The following is a 24,144-nucleotide window of genomic DNA, read 5'->3' as shown; positions in this document are numbered from 1 at the left end:
TACATTTTGCTTTTCAACCCTACAAACTCTAAAATGATCTTTCCTGCAGCTTCATCCTTCATCTTTCCTGTGACTGTTTTGTTTGCATTCGAATACAATCCTTTAGGATCTTTCTGATCATAATTGGAAGTATCAAAGAAATGCAAATTTTGCTTCATGAATATGTAGGGATCAAGCAAAGACTCGTGTGGAGGATTTTTTTTCACGTTTTTTTCTGACTTGGAATACACCACAATCAACTCTGGCAGGGTTTATCAGAAAACGCCCGCGAAAGCTGATGTGTGTTTGTCTCAGGTTTCACTGCAAGTCATTCCGTCTCCTGCGGAGATACCACCGCAAAGAGAGATCCAATGGAATGCCCACCGCAGCCAGGACAGCCATGATAAGGAGTGTCGTCACCCCCGACTTCATCCCTGAAAAAGTGATAATTTAATATTAACTCCAAATATTTAGTGGAGTGTCGTCACCTTTGACGTCATCACTATATAAAAGTGTTAAATCGTTATCAAAGGAAAGCCGATAATGGAATGAAATTAAAGCTTTGTTTCAAGTTACGATGAATAACCTTCTTTCTAGCTACAAAGAATAACCAACGAAAATAAAAGAGATACTCACGTTGATAAGCGCAACGACAATTCCAGACAACTTTGAAGGTTTTTCAAATCGCTCTTTTGAAGATGATTAAACACTTCACCGTGGAATATAAGTGCCTCTGTAAAATCCGAGCAAAAATAAATTTGACAGAAACTGCTGATATTGTTTTCTATCAGTGGATTTTTTAGCATTAAAAGCAAATTTCGTGATGAATTTAAATTAAAAAAATAGAATGCAAAATGTGATCATGTCGATTGGATAAAACAATACCGCCATGCCACAACCAACCCAAAATTGACAGAACATTGTTATACATGTAAATGACACGTAGTGGAGATATGAAAAATGAAAACCGCTCACATGAGCGACATCAAAGGAAAGCCGATAATGGAATGAAATTAAAACTTTATTTCTAGTTACAACGAATAACCTTGTTTCTCTAGTTACAAAGAATAACCAACGAAAATAAAAGAGATACTCACGTTCATAAGCAACGACACTTCTAGACAACTTTGAAGGTTTTTCAAATCGCTCTTTTGAAGATGATTAAACACTTCACCGTGGAATATAAGTGCCTCTGTAAAATCCGAGCAAAAATAAACTTGACAGAAACTGCTAATATTGTTTTCTATCAGTGGATGTTTTAGTATTAAAAGCAAATTTTGTGATGAAATTAAATTAAAAAAAATAGAATGCAAAATGTGATCATGTCGATTGGATAAAACAATACCGCCATGCCACAACCAACCCAAAATTGACAGATCATTGTTATACATGCAAATGACACGTAGTGGAGATATGAAAAATAAAAAACCGCTCACATGAGTGACATCAAAGGAAAGCCGATAATGGAATGAAATTAAAACTTTGTTTCTAGTTACAACGAATAACCTTGTTTCTAGTTACAAAGAATAACCAACGAAAATAAAAGTGATACTCACGTTCATAAGCAACGGCACTTCTAGACAACTTTGAAGGTTTTTCAAATCGCTCTTTTGAAGATGATTAAACACTTCACCGTGGAATATAAGTGCCTCTGTAAAATCCGAGCAAAAAAAAATTTGACAGAAACTGCTGATATTGTTTTCTATCAGTGGATATTTTAGTATTAAAAGCAAATTTCATGATGAAATTAAATTAAAAAAAATAGAATGCAATGTGATCATGTCGATTGGATAAAACAATACGGCCATGCCACAACCAACCCAAAATTGACAGAACATCGTTACACGTGTAAATGACACGTAGTGGAGATGAAAGCCGCTCACATGAGCGTCATCAAAGGAAAGCCGATAAATGAATGAAATTAAAGCTTTGTTTCAAGTTACAACGAATAACCTTCTTTTTAGCTACAAAGAATAACCAACGAAAATAAAAGAGATACTCACGTTGATAAGCGCAACGACAGTTCCAGACAACTTTGAAGGTTTTTCAAATCGCTCTTTTGAAGATGATTAAACACTTCATCGTGGAATATAAGTGCCTCTGTAAAATCCGAGCAAAAATAAATTTGACAGAAACTGCTGATATTGTTTTCTATCAGTGGATTTTTTAGCATTAAAAGCAAATTTTGTGATGAAATTAAATTAAAAAAAATAGAATGCAAAATGTGATCATGTCGATTGGATAAAACAATACCGCCATGCCACAACCAACCCAAAATTGACAGATCATTGTTATACATGTAAATGACACGTAGTGGAGATATGAAAAATAAAAAACCGCTCACATGAGCGACATCAAAGGAAAGCCGATAATGGAATGAAATTAAAACTTTGTTTCTTTCAATTCTTTATTTCCGTATAAAGGCCATAGGCCCACGTACAAATACTCATTGAAAAATACACACATGCAGTATGAGGCAGATGAAAGAGGGTATTAAGTGACAGTATTTCGGATTGCAAGTGCTTCCAGTATATACTTAACACAATTAGTTACAATACTAGTGCGGTTACAAGATAATAGAGTATTATATTTAAATAAGGTAGGATTGGAAGAGTAATAAATAGGTAAATACTTATTTCTTAAATATCTGTAACATGGGCAGACAAGCATAAAATGAAACTCATCTTCAATTTCCTGTAAATTACAATATCTGCACTGCCTATTACAGTACTCTATACCGCATCTTCTACCTAAATTTACCATCAATGGCAACTCGCCAATTCTTAACAAACAAAACATACGTCTATAATGACGGCTTGTGATTTCACAGAGATACTTTTCAACTGTTAGCAATGACTTATATTCCTTATACATTGATAATTTACGTATTTCACAAACTTTACAATACCAGTCCTGTTGGTTACAGTCTTTTACCCTTTGAATAAATGCATTAATAAAGAGGGTCTCATTACCAACTTCCTGCGAAATCCACACGTGGCCAAATCCATAACTGAATAATAGTCTTTTGACACAAGTTACCCATGTAGTGCGATTAACTTCATCTAAAGATTTCAGCATTAAATAACATTGCTTAGGGTATCTATAACTGGGTAAAGATAACAATTTCAACCAATATTTAATACATTTCTTGTGATAATCAATAAATAAGCCATATCTACCACATTCGCCCAGGGCAGCAACATTTGTAACATGACTTCCAATTCCAATAGTAAATTTACAGAATTTAATCTGAAATTTTTCAATTGCTGCAATTTTTGAATAGCCCCATATTTCTGAAGTGTATAATAATACAGGCTTAATTTGAATGTCAAATATTTTAAAAAGTATATGTACGGGTATGTTCTTCAAACAATGCTGTAATTTCTTAACGACGAACAGAGCCTTATTTGCCTTCTGAACAAGAGAGTTGATACCAGTCGTCCAACACAGCCGATTTGAAAATAACAAACCTAGATAATTATAATAGGTAGATACATTAACATTAACATCTCCAAACCTCCATTTCTCAGTACTCCTAAGTTTTCCACCATTTCTGAAAACTAAAATTTCAGTCTTATTATGGTTAACTTCTAAACCCCATTTAGTACAGAACGATTTAAGGATATTAAGTTTTCGTTGGAGACCAACTACAGTATCATCAATTATGCACAAATCATCGGCATATAATAACAACAAAATGTCTAGAGATTCTTGACTCACAAATATTCCCCTCTCGCCGGAGGAGTGCAACATTGATTCTAATTCAACAATAAGCAAAGAGAACAATATAGGGCTAAGGGTGCAGCCTTGGCGTACACCACTTAGCGTTTCAAAGTAGCAAGTTGCTGTGCTATTTGATAACTTTACAGCCGATTTCACTTTTAAATACATATCTTTAATGACATAAAATAACTTTCCATGTATACCCTTATTTAACATGACATACCACAACAATTTTCTATTTACACAATCAAAGGCTTTTCTAAAATCAACAAATAAACAGTAAAATCTGCCATTAGCTTTAGATAAGTATTTCTGTATTAGACTTTGCAACACAAATATATTATCAATGGTGCTGTATCCAGCCCTAAAACCTGCCTGAGACTCTGGTATCTTATCGTAAATGTCACAAAACATAGTAAGCCGTTTATTAAGAATAAAAGTAAATATTTTACCCAATACATCAGTAAGTGTAATACCCCTATAATTGTTAACATCAAATTTGCTGCCTTTCTTATGAAGGGGAGTAAGTAAACCTCGAGCCCAATCCTCAGGAAAATTACCACTATGCAAAATAGCGTTATATAATATAACTAGATAAGGAAGAAGATTACCCTTGCAACACTTTATCATTTCTGGTAGAACTCCATCGGGACCAGCCGCCTTACCATCTTTCAAATGATTAATAGCATGTAAAATTTCTGGTTCAGTGATTTCACAATTCAAAATATCATTTAATTCTTCATCATTACAGACAAAACAGTTAGATTCCTCGTGTTCATAAACAAAACTCTCAGCGGAAGCAAGATTATCATGATCAACATCATAATCAGTTATATTCAAAATATTTTTAAAGTAGGAGACCCATTCTGATGGAGCTATAAACTGAGTTGCATTACTGTTTTTTGACACAAGTCCCTTCACTTGGTTCCAGAAGATCTTAGGACTACAAGTATGAGACATTAAATCCTCAAGTAATCGCTCTTCAAAAATCAATTTCTTTTGTCTACACATATTTCGATACGCATTTCTTAACTGTCTAAACTGTTGTAAATAGTTCAGATCACCAGTTATTCTAAACATATTAGGAATACGATATTTCTCATGTTTCAACTCTTTACATTCGCTATCATGCCATCTTGCTCCTGAGAATGTACATATGTTTGAGCTTGTAATTACCTTCATATCACTGACAGAAGCACAAGTAATGATCAATGATGTCAATTTTGTAACTGCACAATTAACACCGCTAGAAATTTCACCCATGAAATCATCAAAGCTATATGATGATAGCGAGTCCCGAAGTAACTCAGAAAACGCTTCAGCCTTACCAGCACACCATCGGTATCTACAAATAGATTCTGCATTATCAGCATTCATTTTACTGATAACATTCTCTGTATCTGTAACAGCAAACTTAAACACAATGGGAAAATGATCTGACTCACATCTTGTGGCTACACGGAAATCATAATTAGTACTAAATAATTCAGATGAACATAAGCAATAATCAACCATGCTGGCACCCCCACCAGCAAAGCATGTAAAATCCCCGCGGGGATCTGATTTTGTTCTCCCATTCATCATATGTATATCAAGAGAACAGCATAAATCTATTAAATCACAACCATGGGAGTTTACACGATCATCTGTCCACTTTCTAGATATGCTAAAACTGTCAGTTTTATAATTCAAATCTTCCAGTGAAGGAATGTATTTGTTGCCATCCTGTAAAATATAATCCTTTAAGTTGCCTGTTCTAGCATTCATATCACCCATAATCACAAAAACAAAGTCTCCAATATCAGCATCTGTGATGCACGAGAGCAAACAGTTTTCTAAGTAATCAATCCCTTTCTGCAGTCTTGGATCGCTCCGGACGGATGAATATACAGGGTGAATATACACACATCCATATAAAATATCGTATGTGTAACCAAAAAGTTTCTTATCCAAAAGCACGAAAATACAATCAGTAAAGTCAGACCAGATCTTCTTGATGTATTGACTTGCAAAATGGCTAACGCAAACGGCAACACCGCCTCTGTTATTAAAGTCCCGTTGGTTAATATAAACAGTATGGTTTATAAATATAGAAGAAATGTCATCTTTATTTAAATTGTTCCATATTTCAACAAATCCAATGACATCAAACTTCAGACAATACTGTATAAAGTCAGAGTCAGCTAGTTTCTGTTTCAAACCATGAACATTCCATGTTACTATTTCAAACCAAGTACGCGCATCAATCTCTGGCGGCAACTGGTGGACCGGGCCATCTTCCTAGCTTAGGCCGGGCGAGCTGATGACATCATCAGACGCACTCACTTCACGTGAAAGTCCTGGCTTGTGACCTGATTTGACAGTTGTGACACAGTCTAAACCCAGGTCATAGGAATAAATATTATCCTCAGTATACAGCTTATCATACCGCAAAAATGCCTTCAAACCTGATTCACGCGCCTGAAACATCTTCGGGAGAAGTTTCTTTCTCTTCTGTCGCACCAGTGGGGAGAAGTCCTCGGTAATAAACATACCAGTGTCCTTCAGAGCTTTAGATGCCCTCAGAATAGCGTGTTTGTCCTTGTCGTCTGCTAGCTTAACAATAATAGCCTTCCCCTTCATAATGCGATGTGCCCTTTGAATGTTCACATCATCTAATAACTGCAGGTCGTTCCTGAGGACATTTTTTACAATCAGTTCACAATCAGTCCATGACTCTGTTTCATTACCTCTCGGTACACCGTGAAATATCAGATTGTTACGCCTGCTCATATTCTCAAGGTAATCAAGTTTGTCATCCATTGCTTTCATCTGATCTTTCAAACGAAAATTTTCCTCTTCTAGGGCTTGACATCGGTTATTAGTCTCAGAAATCTGCTCTAAAACCACCTTCAGTGTACTCTCAACAGTCTGAAGTTTCAGATTCATATCATCATTAGAACGCTGAATTTTGTCTATCTTACATGACACTTCTCTCAGTTCATCCAACACAGTTTGTAAAGTTTTTTCACTTGCCTTTGAGGATAATGTAAGTTGCTTCTCTCCACCTTTACCTCCAGCAGTAGATCTAGTTTGTACGCCATCATTAGAATCCGGACCTGGGTTGGGTTCGACTTTGTTTCTAGTTACAACGAATAACCTTGGTTCTAGTTACAAAGAATAACCAACGAAAATAAAAGAGATACTCACGTTCATAAGCAACGACACTTCTAGACAACTTTGAAGTTTTTTCAAATCACTGTTTTCCAGATAAATAACCACTTCACCGTGGAATAAAACTTCCTTTTAATAATTCAAGCAGAAATAAATTTGGCAGAAACTGCTGATATTGTTTTCTAGCTGGGGATTTTTTAGTATCAAAAGCAAATTTTGCGATGATATTAAATTAAAAAAAATAGAATAATGTAATTGTCTAATGCCAAAATAATAATCTGCATGAGTGGGATTTCTCACAACAAACGAAGCGGACATTTTTCACAAGCAGAGTGAAAAAAAAGTTCGCACGCTGCTAGATTTATAGAATGTGACGTCTGAATGGAATATTGTAGTTGAAAGGTCATCTGGCTAGCACTCGACGCTTGCAATACAGATAGCTCAACCCCTGGCGTGTCTGTTGATAGGAACACATGGTATTCTCCTTGAGTCGGAAACCTCTGTTCAACCACTCGCTGGGTACTCGCGTACGTAAAACATCTCTAAACGCTCTTAGTGGTGTTTTCAGTGTGCGTTTCGAGATGCCTTTACAGGAGAATTTTACCCGGCGTTCGAAATGACCGATGACAGGGGTGCTTGAATGGAGGCGTCGGGCCTTGTTATTGACGGGCTTGTTGCGACCGAGCCGGCGGCGAGCACGGCCTAGTAAACGTTGTGCTGTACGTACGTTCGAATTCGGCCTTAGCTTTGTTCTTCGCTGGAGACTGGACTGTGAGACTAAGTACGTTTTACTACATAGTCCGATCATCTCGTCTCCTTCGTACTCGAGTTTGAATAAACCCGGAGTACGTTTGTTGTGAAGGGCGTGGACGGAACAGCAACTGCGTGGAAACCAACGCGTGACATGGCTGTCGTCCGGGTTATGGTCAACACAGAGCCCTTTCAACTGGCCCTGGTACGCCGACTGTTTGGTGGGTTTAATGACGTCGGACAGACATTTCGCGCTCAAGGCCATGTAAGCGCTGTCTGTATCCATCTCCATGTATACAAAATCGCTACGATCCACATACACATCCATGAAATCGTAGTAAAATTGAAGCATGCGCAGTTTGGCATACTGCAGGATGAAATACGCCAGCTGCACGGGAGTATCAAGGTGCAAGACTTTCTTGGCTTTCTCCACCTCGAAATAACCCCTGCCCAGTTCCGTCAATTCCCTCAATTGAGGGAAATTGACTTGTGTGCTAGCCGTCGTTTGACCACACACATACGAGACAGTCTGATGTTTTTCTTTATTGATCAAAACCGAAATCGTAAGTGGAGTTCCCCGTAGGTTTAGTCGTATCCCCGCGAATGGCTGCTGAGGGATCTCGGTCAGCTTCTCGTCTGGCAGAGCACACATCCCGAACGAACTGCTGAAAACACACGTTCGGGTTGTACTTGACAACTTTGTACATGCGATCCACTACCATGCCGTGCTGTAAATACCATTGCAACAGAGGGGTGGCGATCAAGATTTTCCGCGCCTATAACCCGCCAACGAGCGTACGATGCGGCTTTGTACTCAAGTCGTTCTCCCTGATGTACCCCTGCATGTGAGCCCCCAGAACCTCGAACGGAACTTCTGCATTGCAAAACAGGGGAGTCATCTCTTGAAAGTACTCCCCCGGGGAGAGATGAGTGCCGTGAGGGTTCTGTCCGGGCATCCAGTGGTCGGGGACGCAAATGTCCACTTCCACCATGACAAAAAGTTTCCCCTTTTCCACAGCATTCAACATATCCCGTTGCGAGACCTCCTTCCACGCCTTCTTTTGAGTGACGATCTCGGATAAAGGATGAGAGCTGGGAATTAGTTTTGCACTCGGCGCGAAAGTTACATTCCCACATTTCCACGACCGTGTAACCCAGATCACGGATGTAAGCAACGCGCACTCTGGTTGCTTTTAGTTTTTGTTCTAATCGTTCTTTTAATGTTTCCTGAGCGCGCACTTTCGCCGTGAGGTGACAATGGTGGCCGTGGAAATAGCATCCATGAAACTCGAATACGGTCATGGAGCCGGGAATGATCCCATCCACCAAGTACGGCCCGAATCGTTTTTCCCGTCCCCAGTTTAACTTGTGCCGAATGTCCCGCCCTTCCTGCTCCCTCAACCAATCCATCCAATCATACATGCACGGGTACCTGTCCCTGCGTTCCGGTTTGAATAGATTCTCGGCTCTCCTATGCACAAAAGGACCGGTGGGCATGGGCTGATCTATAGCCCACAAGTATAACGCGTTCGCGTCATACCCAACCACCCTTTTATACTGTTTATCGGGATGGCCTCTAATCAACGTTTGATCAGCTTTGTTGTACCTCGTGAATATGATAAAAGGACCGCCGACCACATTACCCTTCACGGTGTGATAGAGGTCTTCGTTGCGTTTATCGAACAGAGCAAAGGAAACCCCTTTCTTTCAACTCTCCCGGAATAGTTTCTGACGGGCCACACCGGGTACCGAAATAGTGGTTTTAAAGAGGTCGATGCCATCCTGGAAATAAAACTGCTGCATGGCTTGTATGGCTTCCACAAAGGGAACCACGTCCAGATTGTGATACCACTCGAGGAAATCTCAAAATGTGGACATGCCTTGCCGTCTCCAAACGTCCTCGAGCTCGGCATTATTCTCCTCGGTCGATTTCACACCATCGTCGAGGACGGACTTCTGTTTGAGACTGGAATACCATGCCTCACCCAGAGGGGGAAGCCGAGTTTCGTTTAGCTTATCCGGAGTGTCGAGATACTCATATCAAAACGGGTTTCCACTTGGTATCGGGGCGTTGTTTCTTAAGAAAGGTCATTACATCTAAGCTTTCCAGTCTCTGACGCAACCGTTCGAGATCCCTCAGCTCGGCGATATAGAGAGGAGTTGTAAAGATCGGATCGACAGCGTAAGGATGGAAATAGCGATAGCGTTCCGTCTCCACGTGACGCAGGATGACACCGAACGCTAGATTAAACCTAAAACTATAATTCAACGATTGATACCCCTAGCATGTTCCATCAACTGACCTATCGAAAAGTTGTTTTTGAGGGGGAGGTTGTAGGTAGAAAACACCTCCCCGGGTTGGTCCCTGGGTTGGTCCCTGGGTTGGTCCCGTGCGAGGATGTAGGGAGCGTCCAGGTCATAGGCTTCCTGGAGTCAGCTTGCCAGTGCTCTCCTCTACCCACGGGGCGGGACCTTCTCCCCATGGGCGTGGTTGGAGCTCACTACCAGCAGCATCAGTATCCATACTCCCGCCCGACTGCGATGGTAGCCCACGGTGTCCCTCTATCATCTGATGACGGTAGAGAGACAACCGATCCTCGAAACGCCTATGACACGTCCGGCAGGTACAACCATCCGATGGTGAGATGCGGGAACATGAGGGAGCTGGTGATAGAATAAAATTTAATGTATGAATACTGGGCTCGCATATAACAGCATCGTTAACTCACTCACTACGAGCTCTTATGCTTCAAATAAATCTCATGAATAACATGTGGTATATAATACTTCCAAAGCGAATACATAATCATAAACACCATGACGAACTGAATTAATACATAATTCAGGGCTACCTAAAACCCTTAGCTTATCACTATTCACTATCTACCTCCACTAGCATGAGTTTCCCGCCTTTGCTGCCTGCCCCGAGGAGGTGGATGGTGGACCCTGAAATAGAAAACAATTTATTGAAAACATTCCCCAGCCAACGCTATCTATACACACACGACACACTAACATTGAAATCCTATGTGGTATGAACCTCGTTAAAACTAACCATGGATGGATAAAGTGAAAGATAGATATAATATAACTTCCCCCCACTAACCGACACTCCTGTGAACATTCAACTTACTGCTAGAATGAAACCGTCGAAAATGTACGGCCAGCTGATGGGGAGAGGGGAACACTTCGGGGCATTTCTGTATATAGAAATAAAGCAGTCTTCTTAAAGGGACTGTACGAGTTTAGTAACGATAGTCGTACTAACATAACATGATGTACTTGTTTTCACCATAGACCGAACCACATGTGTTTAAATGAAATTACTTTTTTCAAAATGCATAGGAAGATAAATAAAAGTCCCACACATATTCATATAAATCTAATGAAATTACCCTTACATTCACGAAAATATAATGAAAATGAAACTTACTCTACATCGGTATTCCGATAGGCGTTGATGGTCTGAAAGAAATAATCTGTCTATCAAATCACGCTAGAGATACAACATCGTTTTCTTCATAAAGTTGGTAATGAGAGATACTCATAATCACTTTTACTAACACATACCTTTTCACTCAGCCTGAGAAACTCTGTTTGCTCATCATGCTTTCCGTACGTTCCCACTGACTCTGGGTCATTATCTTGACCTCCCTTGGAATCACGGTTCCTGGCCCTTAGTCGTTTCTGCAACTCAGCCTGTGGTATATAGTCTTCTTCTTCAGAGTCTGATCTTTCATGGCGCTATCGCCTTGTCATCCGAGATATGGGATCAGTAGTATCTCCGTCTTGACCCATCCGGAGGAACAACATAGTAGGCCTTCCTTCTGGCCCTGCCTGTTTTGTCCTTAGGGATCTCCCAGTCATCTAGTTTCACTATGCGCAAATGTTCGGCATGTGCTTTTGTCACGGTGCCATCTAGTTGACTCCGGATGATGAAAGTGACGGGTGATGTCTGCTCTATGACTCTGTAGTATGGCTTCCATTTTGATTGCAATTTCCTTTTCCGCTGGTGATGCTTATAGAAAACGTGATCACCAACTTTTATCTCATTTGGCCTGCTGGGCCCGTCAGCATATTTTGCCTGCCTTTTCTTTGCTTTCTTCACATGTCTGTGTACAAGGACAAATGACTTGTGTTGTTGTTGCAAAGCAATCTTAAGCCCTTCCTCCCCATGATATTTCTTCCTCGGCTTTAGGAGAGTGTCCAAAGGTAGTACTACATCTTTGTTGTACAAGAGGAAGAAGGGCGAGAACTTGTATGACTCACAGACATTGAACCGAATAGCTGGTTCAGGTGCAAAACCCATGTAGTTAGGTTGTCATCAAGTTTCTTCGCTAAGACATCATGCAATGTCCTGTGGAAACGCTCAACTCTACCATTAGCCTGAGGGTGATAAAAGGAAGTTGTCACGTGGTGAGTGCCTAATGTTGCAAGGGTTTCTCTCACTACACGATGTACATTCTCTGCCCCGCTGTCTGTGACAATCTCTAGTGGCGAGCCATAATGAGGGAATATTTCCTCTATTAACAGATGAGCGATGGTTTCCGCAGTCTTGTCAGGTACTGCAAAAGCCTCAGGCAAACCACTGTAGAGGTCTATGAAACCCACAATATACTTGTTACCTGACAGAGTAGTTGGATATTGTCCTGACAGATCCATGCTTATCTTTGCAAATGGATAAGGAGGTACGTCAGTTTCCTGTAGCGGAGGTCTTTGTTTCATTAAAGAACGGGCTTGACAAGTTACGCATCTGGATATGTACTCATATAGGTGTTTGTACATATTCGGCCAGTAATGTTTTGTCTTTAGGGCATCAAAAGTCTTGTCAATCCCCATATGCCCATTCTCTTCATGGTACTGATTGATTAGTTGGCCTTTTAATGATACAGGCACATACAGTCTAGTGACTGGTTCATCATCCACATCTGTGATGTAGTATATTAGACCATCTATTACCAGAAATTTCGTAAGACTATAGCGACCCTCCTGTCCTTTCTCCAGTGAGGTTTTTATCCTCTGGATCTCTTCATCCAGAGACTGCTCTGTGGTCATATCTGCATTGGGGTCCAGTGGCCTTATCTCAGCAGGATCTTCGGGTTTGGGAGCTTGACAACGAGCATACGTCTTTGGATCAAATTTTGATGATTCAATACATTGATCTCTAGACCGTTGTCATTCACGATATGCTCGCGTTCCTCATTTTTGTTGTTGAGGTGTATTCCCATCAGATGGGACTCTGGATAGCAGATCTGCACAGGTACTTTCCGTGCCTGCAGTGTACTGTACTTGACAGTTATATCCTGCTATTCCAAGGGCCCATAGTTGTACCTTTTTATATTGCATTGGAGACTCCAACAGGTACTTTAATGGTTTGTAATCGGTTTTAATCACAAATTCCACATTATGCAAGTATTGGTCCAGTTTCTGTAGGCCGAAGTGTATTGCATATGCCACCTTCTCTATGGTTGCCCAGCGTGTCTGGGTGTCACTCAGCTTGTGTGACAGAAAATGAATAGGTTTCTCCGTTCTGTCATCACTCACTTGGGCTAGACAAGCAACAATGCAGCTGTCACATGCATCCGTATACAGGAAATAGGGTCTGTTTGGGTCTGGATATGTCAGCAGCGGTATCACCGTCAGACTCTGTTTCAGGAACTCGAAGCTTGTTTGCATTCCTCTGTCCAGGAAAATCTGGCTTATTTCTTTGTTAACTGGACGATAGGTTCGTCAATATTCGAGAAATTGGGAATGAAACGACGATAATAATTGCACATGAACTCTTTGACAGTTGGCGGGGCTCCCATTGACTGTATGGCTTCTACTTTCTGTTCCTCAGGCTTGATTCCATCACGGTTGATCACGAATCCCAAGCAGTTTGTCTCCAATTGAGCAAAGCTGCACTTGGAGAGTTTGAGTTTGGGGGAATGCTTTCTTATACGTTAAAAAATGGCTTGGATATGAGACATATGGTCATCTAGCGTTTTTGAGAAGATCAAGATATCGTCTAGGTATGCTATAGCTAAAGCTTCTAGGTCCTGTGGTACTTCATTCATGAGTTCCATGAAAATTGATGGAGCATTGCAGAGACCAAATGGCATGACCGAGAATTCAAACAGGGCCTCTGTGGCAGGCGAACGCTGTTTTTTCCTTATCATTCTCGTCCATCAAAATCTGCCAGTACCCAGACTTCAAATCCAGGGTGGTGAAGTACTTAGAATCCCCCAATTGTGTCAATAAGTACTCATTTAGTTATTGGTTTTTTAAAAGAAATTGAATTGTACCATAAATTTTGATTAATATGTTGTGTTTTTAACATACTTTTTATGATTGGCAGGATAAATGCAATAACTGAGATTGTTAGTGGCTGTATCCTCGAAGGGGGTTGAAGTAATGTAAAATGATTGTCCCCTGGAGAGGGTATGTAAGACCACGTCATTCAAAGTAGATTTGTTCTTACCATTGTCTTTAATCATAGAATATATGTTATTTTAATATGGCTAAGTATGTTAATAATCGCCAACACCTGAAGGGATGATGTAAATCCTGCTGGGTTCCACGCAGGAGGCTGAAGTACTGTAAGTCCCCATGGTCCCCAGTATGGTGATCTACAGCCCGTTTTTATACCGTGATGTTATATTTAGTGCTATCAATTTTATGATTCCATACTAGTTTTAAAATATATTTCTGTGATATGTCTTGTTATTTTACTGTCCTTCGTTGGCAGGTTTTTATATAAATTTCAATATATGTATTATGTTTAACTATTGCTAGTCACGATATGGCTGAAATATTGCCAATGTGACTTAAAATTTTAACTCACTCACTCACTCAATCACCTTTCTCTTGTTAAGTTGCGTCCAGTATGGCCTTAACTTGATAGGTGGGTGTTCATCTGTATCAATCTTCATCAAGGTCCAGGGGCAGTTGGGTAGCCTCGTGGTTAAAGCGTTCGCTCATCACACCGAAGACCCCGTTCGATTCCCGACATGGGTACAATGTGTGAAGCCCATTTTTGGTGTCCCCCCCCATGATTTTGCTGGAATGTCAGGTTTACAAAACCATCCACCTCCAAATTATTCCCATTTACAGATTGTAGTGAAACCTTCTTCCTTCCTAATTCATGGAGCCCTTTTAATTACCGAAAAACCCTTCTAGAATAATAGATACTTCTGCTCTCGAATCAATTAAGCACCTATACTGTTGTTTCCCTATCCTTAGTGTACACAAGCTCAGACTACCACCTAAATTAATCCTATATTTTGTCTCTTCCTCCTCCTTCCCATTGGTTTCGTCATGAGAAGGAGTGTTCAGTTTAAACATTGGTTCCCTGTTCCCCTACGTGCCCCATAGCCTGCCCCATTACTCCTAGCTCTACTCGGGCAATCCCATTTGAATTGTCCCGGCTGGTTACATACCCGGCACAGTAATGCCGGTGGGTTGTTGGAGGGACCTCCTCGATCATTCATGATTGCATTAATGCCAGGCCTTTCATTCAATCCGTGTCTGTCGGCTGCCCTACAATCTCTTGCCCTGTGGCCCACTCTCTGGCACTTAGGCCGGAAATGGTCGACCTCTATGGCCTCTTCCCAACGTTGGTCATCCATCAACCGCCTACTTTTTCCTATTCTAAGATCAAATTTGGCTCTCAGATTTTGTTCGTGCGTCGCGCATATTACGACCGTCGCTATATTGGGTGGGCTTTCGCTCATGACCGCCCTTCGTCGGCAGAATTTTATACAGTTTAAAATATATTGTTACTGTCAAATTATGTTTCGTCACGATATGGCTGAAATATTGCCGATGTGACGTTAAATATTAACTCACTCACTCACTCACTCACTCATTTTCAAATAGTCAGGGGCTAACCCATCTATAAAAAATCCTACCACTTGGTGCTCTATTGCCGCACCATTTCCGTCCCCACCTAAACCAGCATAAGCTGCAAACAACTGCACACTTTCACCGTACGTTTGCTTAACCGTCCTCAACAACATGATTAGAGGAAAACTTAGTAGTTCATGACAACAATAGCATTTACCTCCCAATTTCAAAGGAAAACGATGAAGCGCAAGCGAGTGTACAGTGGAGGGGGGTACTCGAATGTGCGTTAGACCATTGCAACCTCCCTAAAGATGTGGTAACAATGGGGACAAAGGATGGTATTGATACAAGCGGAGTGAAGGTGTTGACACAGGTGCTCGTCGTCTGCTAGCGGTTTCCCATTCGTCGTCTGGTAGCGGTTCCCCCGTCTTCAACCGGTTAGATGCGAATAAGAAAAAAGTTTGTCTGCTTTAGGATAGTCGTCTGTTGGTTTTTGCGACTAAGGATGGTTGTTGTAAGTGTCTTCCTGAGATTGAAGAAGTTAGACGATGGGGATGAACCACATACCGCATCCCATCATTACAAGCATAGTTTGATGGTGAATACAAATATTGATTTGTCTGTTATGTGTTTTTATTCTTTGTGGACATGGGTACCTGTCGCGAGTTCTCGGCAGTAAGGCAGTTAGCAGTGTATAAATGTGTGTGTGGTGTGTGTCTGGCTCGCGTACCGGGCTCTATTGCCCCGGTGTATTGAAAGGCGATTTAAAAAGCAATGTGTTTAGTAGATACATATAGCCGGGATCAATGTTGTTTGCGTAAATGGAGTAATTATATGTACAGTGTCAATTTCAAGACACATGCACCTTTCTACTATGGTAGAAGTGTCAGTAAACGTACGGTTTTGTAAAACACTGCCAAACTGCGGCGATTGGGTTGAAGGGAACAGTATCCCTTTATCGATCATACGTATCTGAGTATAATAAATGAATAGCAGAAAATTTAGCGTTAGTTAAAAACTTTTATTGGAATACAACTCAGCTGGTATTTTCATACCATTTCAGGATCATTTGGGCTGCTTTGTTGTGGATGGGGGGCTGGGGCTGTGGCTTTGGCTGAGGCTGAGGCTTGAGAGGAGGTGGCTGGTTGTTCATGTTCGTGGTATAGCCAGAAGCGTAGCCCGAACCGTTATAGCCCGAGCTGTTGTAGCCCAAACTGCGGTAGTCAGCACCGTCGTTGTACCCAGCTGTATGGTACGAGTGAAGAGGCTGGGGTCGTCTCAAAGGATGATGATCACGATGATGACGTTTGGCAAAGTTGTCGTTGTCGTTGTTGTTTAATCCTACACCAGGGTAGGGTCTATATTGTGGCCGCACATGCAAGCGTTCATCAGCGTTGGTGAAGATGCTTTCGCTCTCGGAAATGAGAGCAGGAGGAGGGCCTGGAGACGATGATGGCCTGAATATTGTATCTAAAAAATGGAATGTAGAACAAGATTAATAAGTTTTAAATGAAATATGCATATACTAGTTCTGTTGGAGAACGGGAATCAGTGAATATATACAAGATCAAATTCCTTGTTAATGTAACAATATTAATACAAACATTTTAAATCATACTAGAACATATGTTTGATCAAATAATTAGTTTAACTTGTGCTTCACATAATACAAACGTAAATCATACACAGATAGATGAAAACAAGTAAATAATTCGAGTCTTACCGGGTCTTTGATAAGAATGGAAATGGCTGCTGTGATCTACCTCCAAGTTGCAATGGGCAGTCATCTCTACATCTTCAGCAGCTTCTAGAATCTGCTCCTGTTTATTGACAAGTGCCTTAAACGCGTCCGTTGATAAGCTTATACTCTTCTCTCCTTTCAAGGTTCTTTTTTTTCTTGAAATAAAGGTAACACATTTCATTGGATACTCGGAAGTAACCAATCCACGTTAGTTATGGAAAGTTCTAGCAGAAATCTTTACAATCCCATGCAGGAAAGTTCTAGCAGAAAATCCTCAAGTTCACAAGCATCATGATTTAACATTTTCTTTTCATTCATAGTTTTTTTGTTCAGTTGCAGGTAGTATAAGTTTGAATATACTAAATGTTTCATGGTTATATATGTCTTCTTATTGTCTACAACAACCGAGAAGTGGGTTCGAGTTAGTACGCGATTGCTCGCATTGTGTGTAAAGTTTCAAATATAACAGTGCTTATCTTTTTAAAATACTCAAGATGGGGTTCCACTAGTACATTCCTATTTTATTTTATTGTATTCTAGTCAAAGTTGAAGAACATTGTGACATTCTCGTCCCACTACCTAGCAAATTTATCCTGTTTGTCAGATGAAGTTATGAAACGTAAAACATTTCGTGACAGTCGAACCCTGTTTTTTATCTAGACCTTTAGGTTACTTATGGACGTTTAAGTTACACTCGAAAATCGTCCGGATAGTGACACAGAAAATTGTTTATTGTATTCTCACTCAACACATTTACGTATATGAAAACAATACTGCCATGGTAAAAAAATTCATTGCTCATCATAAAAAGGTTATGAATGAATTTTATAAACAGAGGCCATATTAAAAAATAAAATAAGAAATACACTTTTACCGTAAGTAACATTTTTTTTGTTTCGTTCATTAGAATACTTTCATCAGGTTAATATAAAGATATCAAATCCATTCATACTTCAACAGTGAATGAATGGGAGTATTATTAGTGCACAGGCATTAGTTCAGTCATATCATGTCGATATCAATATTAAAATCAATAGAGTTGTAACATAAACACTAGTACATTATAGTGTATAGATAGTGTGGCGTCCAGTTAACTGAATCAAACTGAAAAAACAAACCAACAAAAAACACAAACAAAACACAAATGAATTGACGATGTATGTTTTAACATCATCTATCAATCATAAAAAAGTAGGTGTTACCTAGGAAGACATCGGGAACCAGTGATTCGTCGATGATGCCTCACAATGGTTGTAGTCGTAAACGTATTCATTAAGTTAACCAATCATTCGGATTACACAGTTAAGTATAAAAGTCACCAACGGAAATTTGGAAGGACACTTTGAGCCCGCTGCTTAGAGTTGAATACAACCTCTGACTTTGGTCCTCACACGCACAGATCTACCTTGTTTGAAACTTCTTCGCCGACTTTGAACGAATTGGTAAGTGAGTTAAGATTTCATTTTAAAATACGTAAGAGCGGTATATACGTTTCTATAGCTATGCGATACTGAGCGAGTGCATACGTTTGTTTAACAACCTTATGTTTACTCTTACAGATATATTTATATGGATAGCGTAACGAGTAACACATAGACATTGTACAAGGAGAGAATAGATATTATGTCATCCCACACAAGTGTCTGGTCTATGTTTGTGTATTATGTCAGAAATCATACGGATCCAAAGTAGCCTTATATCGTCATCTAAAGAGTTGTTTTGAACAAGAACCCGAGCAATTTCCTTGCAATCACTGTGACGTTGTGTGTACCAGAAAAGACAATTTACAAAAACACATTCTTAGATGTCATAGAGAAACGTTAAAAAGTTGCAAGTGTGGAATGCAAAGTAACACTTTCTCGGCTTTGCGAAAACACCTAAAAGATTGTCAAGTTCATCAACTGTTAGGTTGTGAAAAGTGTGGAAAACAATACACCAATCTAAATTACTTAAAATGGCATGTGAGACGTCATCACCCATCTCTTTTTTTCTGTCAACAATGCAATTTCTCCTGTAGCAGTAAGTACAAACTAGCTTATCACAAACGTCAGCAGCACGGTTGGAATTTCGGGCAGCGGTCGTGCTAAAGGACGCCGGCGAACGAAGACACCAGTTACACAATCTAACACGAGACAAAATAGCATACCTCACGGGTGCGCGCGTCAAGCATTTGATGGAGAGGCTAGGGTATTTAACTTCATACCAAATGGTATTATTGAGGGTAGTGACCCTTTATTGTATTTAGCGTCCATACAAGAGAGAGTTATTGATGTGGTAAGAAGGGAAATGGTCGGAAAAAAATCTGTTAAATGGGGGCTGTGTCTACACGTTCAGTTTTCAAAACTAGCAGACGATGGACAAGTGTATCACACGGAACCTTATTTTCATTCGCTATCTAAACTTTGAAAGAGTTCTCAACGTCAAACTATCCTAACTCAGTTCAGACCCTTTCACGGCTCATCGTTCAACTACCCACGGAATTGAAACGACATAAGAAATCAATACTGAACATAGTCAACAGTGACGATCTGTGTTTTCTGTATTCGGTGATAGCTCACTTTTTCCCCGCTCTGCCGGAGTCTCATCGCGAACGTGAAATCCATTACCTGCCCCACATCAATAAGTTTAATATAAACGGTATCTCCTTTCCCATGACATTAAAAAAGGTTCCTATATTTGAAAGTCAAAACAATGTATCCATTCACGTATATGGGTATGAAGAACTGGTGGTTGACAAACATGGTATTGTTACTCCAGGTTACATTTATCCTGCTCTCATTAGAAAACAACAGGATGATGTTCCTCGTAACGATGTATCGATCTCTTGCTACTAACAGATATAGGAAAGAGTCATTTCTGTTTAATTACCATCTTGGCGAGTTTGGTGAAATCATCTATTACGCAAAGCAACAGTGAAGTGTGTCTACGATGTCTTTGGTCTTTTACAAACCAGTCGGCCTTCGAAAAACATGCTTCCTATTGTAATAAAAAACGCAGAGAATTACAATGCTGAGTGAAGATGATGATGGTGATCTGCTTGAATACGGTTTGAGACAGAAATCCTACGAACAAGAATGTGATTTCATTTTATATGCCGATTTCGAATCTGTACTCGAACCGCAAGACGATCCGGATTCTAAACTCACGTTCCCTGTGTCTATGCTTACAAACTGATTAGTCGTGTACAAGACTATTATCAACCCTTGCAAGTGTACACCGGTCCCGATGCCGGTATTCATTTTATGACAAGTATTTTAGAGGCTTACGATTGGATCGAAGACGAAATTTATGCAAATCCAGTTGACCCGATCATCCCTCGTGATGATGGCATAGAGATAAACATAGATGATGTCTGTTGGTTATGCGGAGAGGGGTTCGAATTGTCATCGCCGGTCATGGACCACAACCATTTAACAGGTCGGGTGAGAGGGTTAGCGCATTTTAACTGTAATCTCAATTATCGACAACGAAAGAGGGTCGTTTGTGTGCTACACAATGCAGAAAAGTACGACACACATCTGTTGTTACAGGCTGTTGAAGCCTTTTAGGACAGAGAATTAAATTGCATTGGTCACAATACTGTATTATTTTGAAGTTTCAGCGTCAACAACCTCGTGTTCTTGGATTCTTATAAATTTTTGAATGCTTCCCTAGACACGTTAACTAAAAACTTGAAAGACAAAGGCATTGAGCACTTTCAACATTTAAGAGAACAGTATCCTCACCATGTAGACCTCTTGACGAGAAAATTGCCGTTCTGTTATGAATATCTGAGCAGTTTTGAGGTATTGGGTGAGACATGTTTACCGTCCAAAGATGAGTTTTAATCTTCGCTGAGCGAGGAAGGAATTTCGGATCCAGATTATGACATTGTACAACAACTTTGGCATACGTTTGACATGAAATCGATGAATGATTTTGTGGAATTGTACATGACGGTAGACACCTTGTTGTTATGCGACGTCATGCAAATGTTTCGATCTGTGTGTATGAAGGACTACGGTCTCGAGCCGTTTCATTTTGTGAGTCTGCCCTCAAGCTTACTGGTGTTCAGTTACGACTCTTAACACACCCTGATTTGTACAGGTATTTTGAGGGGTATCAGGGGTGGATGTAGTTTCATCAGCCGTTGTTATTTCAAAAGTAACAACGTTTACATGGGGGGCGAGTACGACCCTACAAAAGAGACGGGTTATTTGTTGTTCTACGACGTCAATAGCCTGTACGCTACTTGTATGACAGGGCCCTTGCCCGTGGGGAAGTTTGAGTTCTTAGAGCGTGACGTGTTTGACAGCATTGACTGGATGTCCGTCCCTTATGACGGAGACTATGGCTATGCGATAAAATACGATCTGACAATCCCTCCACATTTACACGACTTCTTCGCTTCATTCCCTCCTGCGCCAATGCATAGAGACATACCATCGAACGAATTTTCACCGTACTGTGAAGAGATTTTAAAAGAATTAGATCTATCAGGGAAAAAATGTTTTGCACGCTTTACGACAAAAACAAATACATTATTCATTTCGAAACGTTGAAGTGTTACTTGAGACTGGGAATGCGAGTTAAACATATTCACATCGTAGTCAGATTTGCTCAGGATGCATGGATGAAACCTTATATCGATATCAACACACACAAACGTAAAACTTTTGAGCAATGCGTGTTATGGAAAACAGATTGAAAACTGTAGAAAGTATAAGGACATTCGTTTGGTGACCGATGCTAACATACTGACGAAATGTACTGCCAAGTGCAATTTCAAACGTCTCAATATTTTCTCCGGACAGTTGACTTCGGTAGAAATGGAACGCACTTAAACAAACCCATCGCCGTGGGTTACTGTATACTGGAACATGCCAAGAGAAGAATCTATTCTTTCTGGTACGACGTTTTGGTTAGACAGTACGGTAGTCGGGTGAAACTGTGTATGTCTGATACAGATTCGCTATTATTCGCCGTGAGCGCTCCGCCAGAAAAAACCCTCCTGGGCCCTTATCTGTTTATGAGCTATCACATGGAATTGTTTGACACATCCAATTTTCCAAAGACTCATCCGCTGTACAGTAAAGAAAGACATAAACAGCCGGGTCTTATGAAATCAGAAACCGCACATAATATTATCATCGAATTTGTAGGATTGAAAAGTAAATGCTACAGTTTTGTAATAAAGCAGGAGGTAGAGAGCGAGGAAGGAGAAAAGAGTACTGTATTGTTAGAGGAGAAACGTGCTAAGGGTATACAGCATACCTGGGTGAAAAATGTGTGTATGATAGAAAACAGTTTTGGGCTACTTTTCAACAAATTAGGTCTTTTCACAACGCATTGTACACAGTGAAGGTAAGGAAAGTCGCGTTGTCTCCTTTAGACAATAAAAGGTACATACTCGATGACGGGGTATCATCCTTGCCCTATGATTACATTGCTCCCGAGTAAGACGATCCAAATCTCTCCTTGTCAATGGTTTATCCTGTTTAAAGCACACGCACTATCCCCTGTATGACGAGTCGCAGACCGGCGGATGGCTACTAGTCAAGCTGGAAAACTGCAAGAAGCATGCCTACACGAAGACACGTGTATACATGTATTCGACGGATGCACATCTTACCTATATCAGGCTAACCGATTATACTCGTTTCGTTAACAAAACAACTGCTAGATAAAGGAAAGTAATCAATGAATTAATAGAATAACATATCGCTATGGAAACAGTGAATTGAAATAAAGGGAAATGTCGATTATAACACTACATTTTAAACACATATAGGAATGAATATGTAATGTGTATTGTTTTGTTATTTTTATTTATTTTTTTATATATTTTTTGTTGTTGGTTATTATCAACAGCACCGCCATTAACTGCAACAGCTCAACGATGTCATTGACGAAATATCATTTCATCATCACGGATCAACGAGGATACACGGTCTATGAGGATGAGCGATATTATAGCGATGAAATGATGGCTATGTCAATTGCTTTGGAGTTAGTTAAATCGACGCAGTTCCAGGTCTCAGAGGGACCGTATCACAGTGAGTGAGTGAGTAAGTTTTGCTTAACGCCGCATCAGCAATCTTGCAGCTATTCGCGGCGAAAAAATGTCTAATCGGACCATAGGGAATCAAATATAATAAAAGTGATGTTGAAAATCACTAAAACTTCAGTCAATATCACAGTCAAGAGTAAAAACTGATTGTTCAGATAAGAGGCTATAGACCGTATCACATACAGCTCGGGAGTTAAAACTTTGTGTCGCCGCTCCCCAAGGAAATGAAGATTGAGAAACAGAGGCTGGAGTTTGAACATATCCTCGATGGATACTATGTCGCGGCACTGCGCCATGGTATAGAGATAAGAATTAAAGAAACTAACTGTCCATGTCCTGGATGTGAAATCATCCATCCCTCGCAGCGACAACACACGTGTCTATATCCTAAGAGCTATAGCTCTTAGGTCACGTGGTACTTCGATGAGGTCATGAAAACTCTGACACACAAGGATCTTTTTCGAAAAGCAAAGCAACATTTGGTTGAATATGGTATCGTTCATGCCGGCTATGATCCGACACCTTTCCACGAGGACGAAACGTGGGTTCGTCCAAATTATTTAACTGACGAGAGACAAAAGAATTGGACTGTCACTTTGCAAATAATAATGGACTGATATCACATCAGCCTCAAAGCAAAGATAATTGATAAATGTATTATCATGGAAGACATTGGATAGGGTCAGTGGTTATATTTATCATATCATTGACATAATTATGGTAACCTTGATAGACACGAATGATTAGATTTCTATGATGGAGAGATCTATAATATATTATTATGCAGTTGTACATAGTATCTTCTGAGGTGGATAGATGTATAATATATTATTATGCAGTTGTACATAGTATCTTCTGTGATGAAACGCATGTGATATTTCATAGTTAGATGTGTAGTGAAAATTGTTTTGAATTTCTTAACCTT

The 24,144-nt window shown here is 40.1% G+C and overlaps 1 protein-coding gene and 2 pseudogenes across 1 annotated transcript; 1 reads left to right on the top strand and 2 right to left on the bottom strand.

The window, feature by feature from the left end:
• Window positions 1–5,982: 5,982 nt before the first annotated feature.
• LOC139461367 (uncharacterized) lies at window positions 5,983–6,785 on the bottom strand. The gene is made up of 2 exons (XM_071242974.1): window positions 6,756–6,785; window positions 5,983–6,612 (listed from the first exon to the last, which is right to left on the bottom strand). The coding sequence occupies exons 1-2, from the start codon at window positions 6,783–6,785 to the stop codon at window positions 5,983–5,985; spliced, it is 660 nt and encodes a 219-aa protein (XP_071099075.1).
• A 473-nt stretch (window positions 6,786–7,258) lies between these two features.
• On the bottom strand, window positions 7,259–13,281 carry LOC139461366 (uncharacterized; annotated as a pseudogene).
• A 9,207-nt stretch (window positions 13,282–22,488) lies between these two features.
• LOC139460974 (uncharacterized) lies at window positions 22,489–23,930 on the top strand (annotated as a pseudogene).
• The last annotated feature ends 214 nt before the right edge of the window (window positions 23,931–24,144 follow it).

Source organism: Haliotis cracherodii, unplaced genomic scaffold (assembly GCF_022045235.1).
Source record: "Haliotis cracherodii isolate W230 unplaced genomic scaffold, xgHalCrac1.p SCAF_14, whole genome shotgun sequence".
NCBI classification, from domain to species: domain Eukaryota; kingdom Metazoa; phylum Mollusca; class Gastropoda; order Lepetellida; family Haliotidae; genus Haliotis; species Haliotis cracherodii.
The sequence above is the reverse complement of the archived record's forward strand: the minus strand, read 5'-3'. Positions and strand labels throughout refer to the sequence as shown.

Bases quoted from the DNA above. Each gene is read 5' to 3' on its own strand.
- LOC139461367 (XM_071242974.1), bottom strand. From the start codon at position 6,785: ATGGCGTACAAACTAGATCTACTGCTGGAG. The intron at 6,613-6,755 runs GTAAAGGTGGAG...CTGAAACTTCAG, and splicing joins AACTAGATCTACTGCTGGAG to ACTGTTGAGAGTACACTGAA.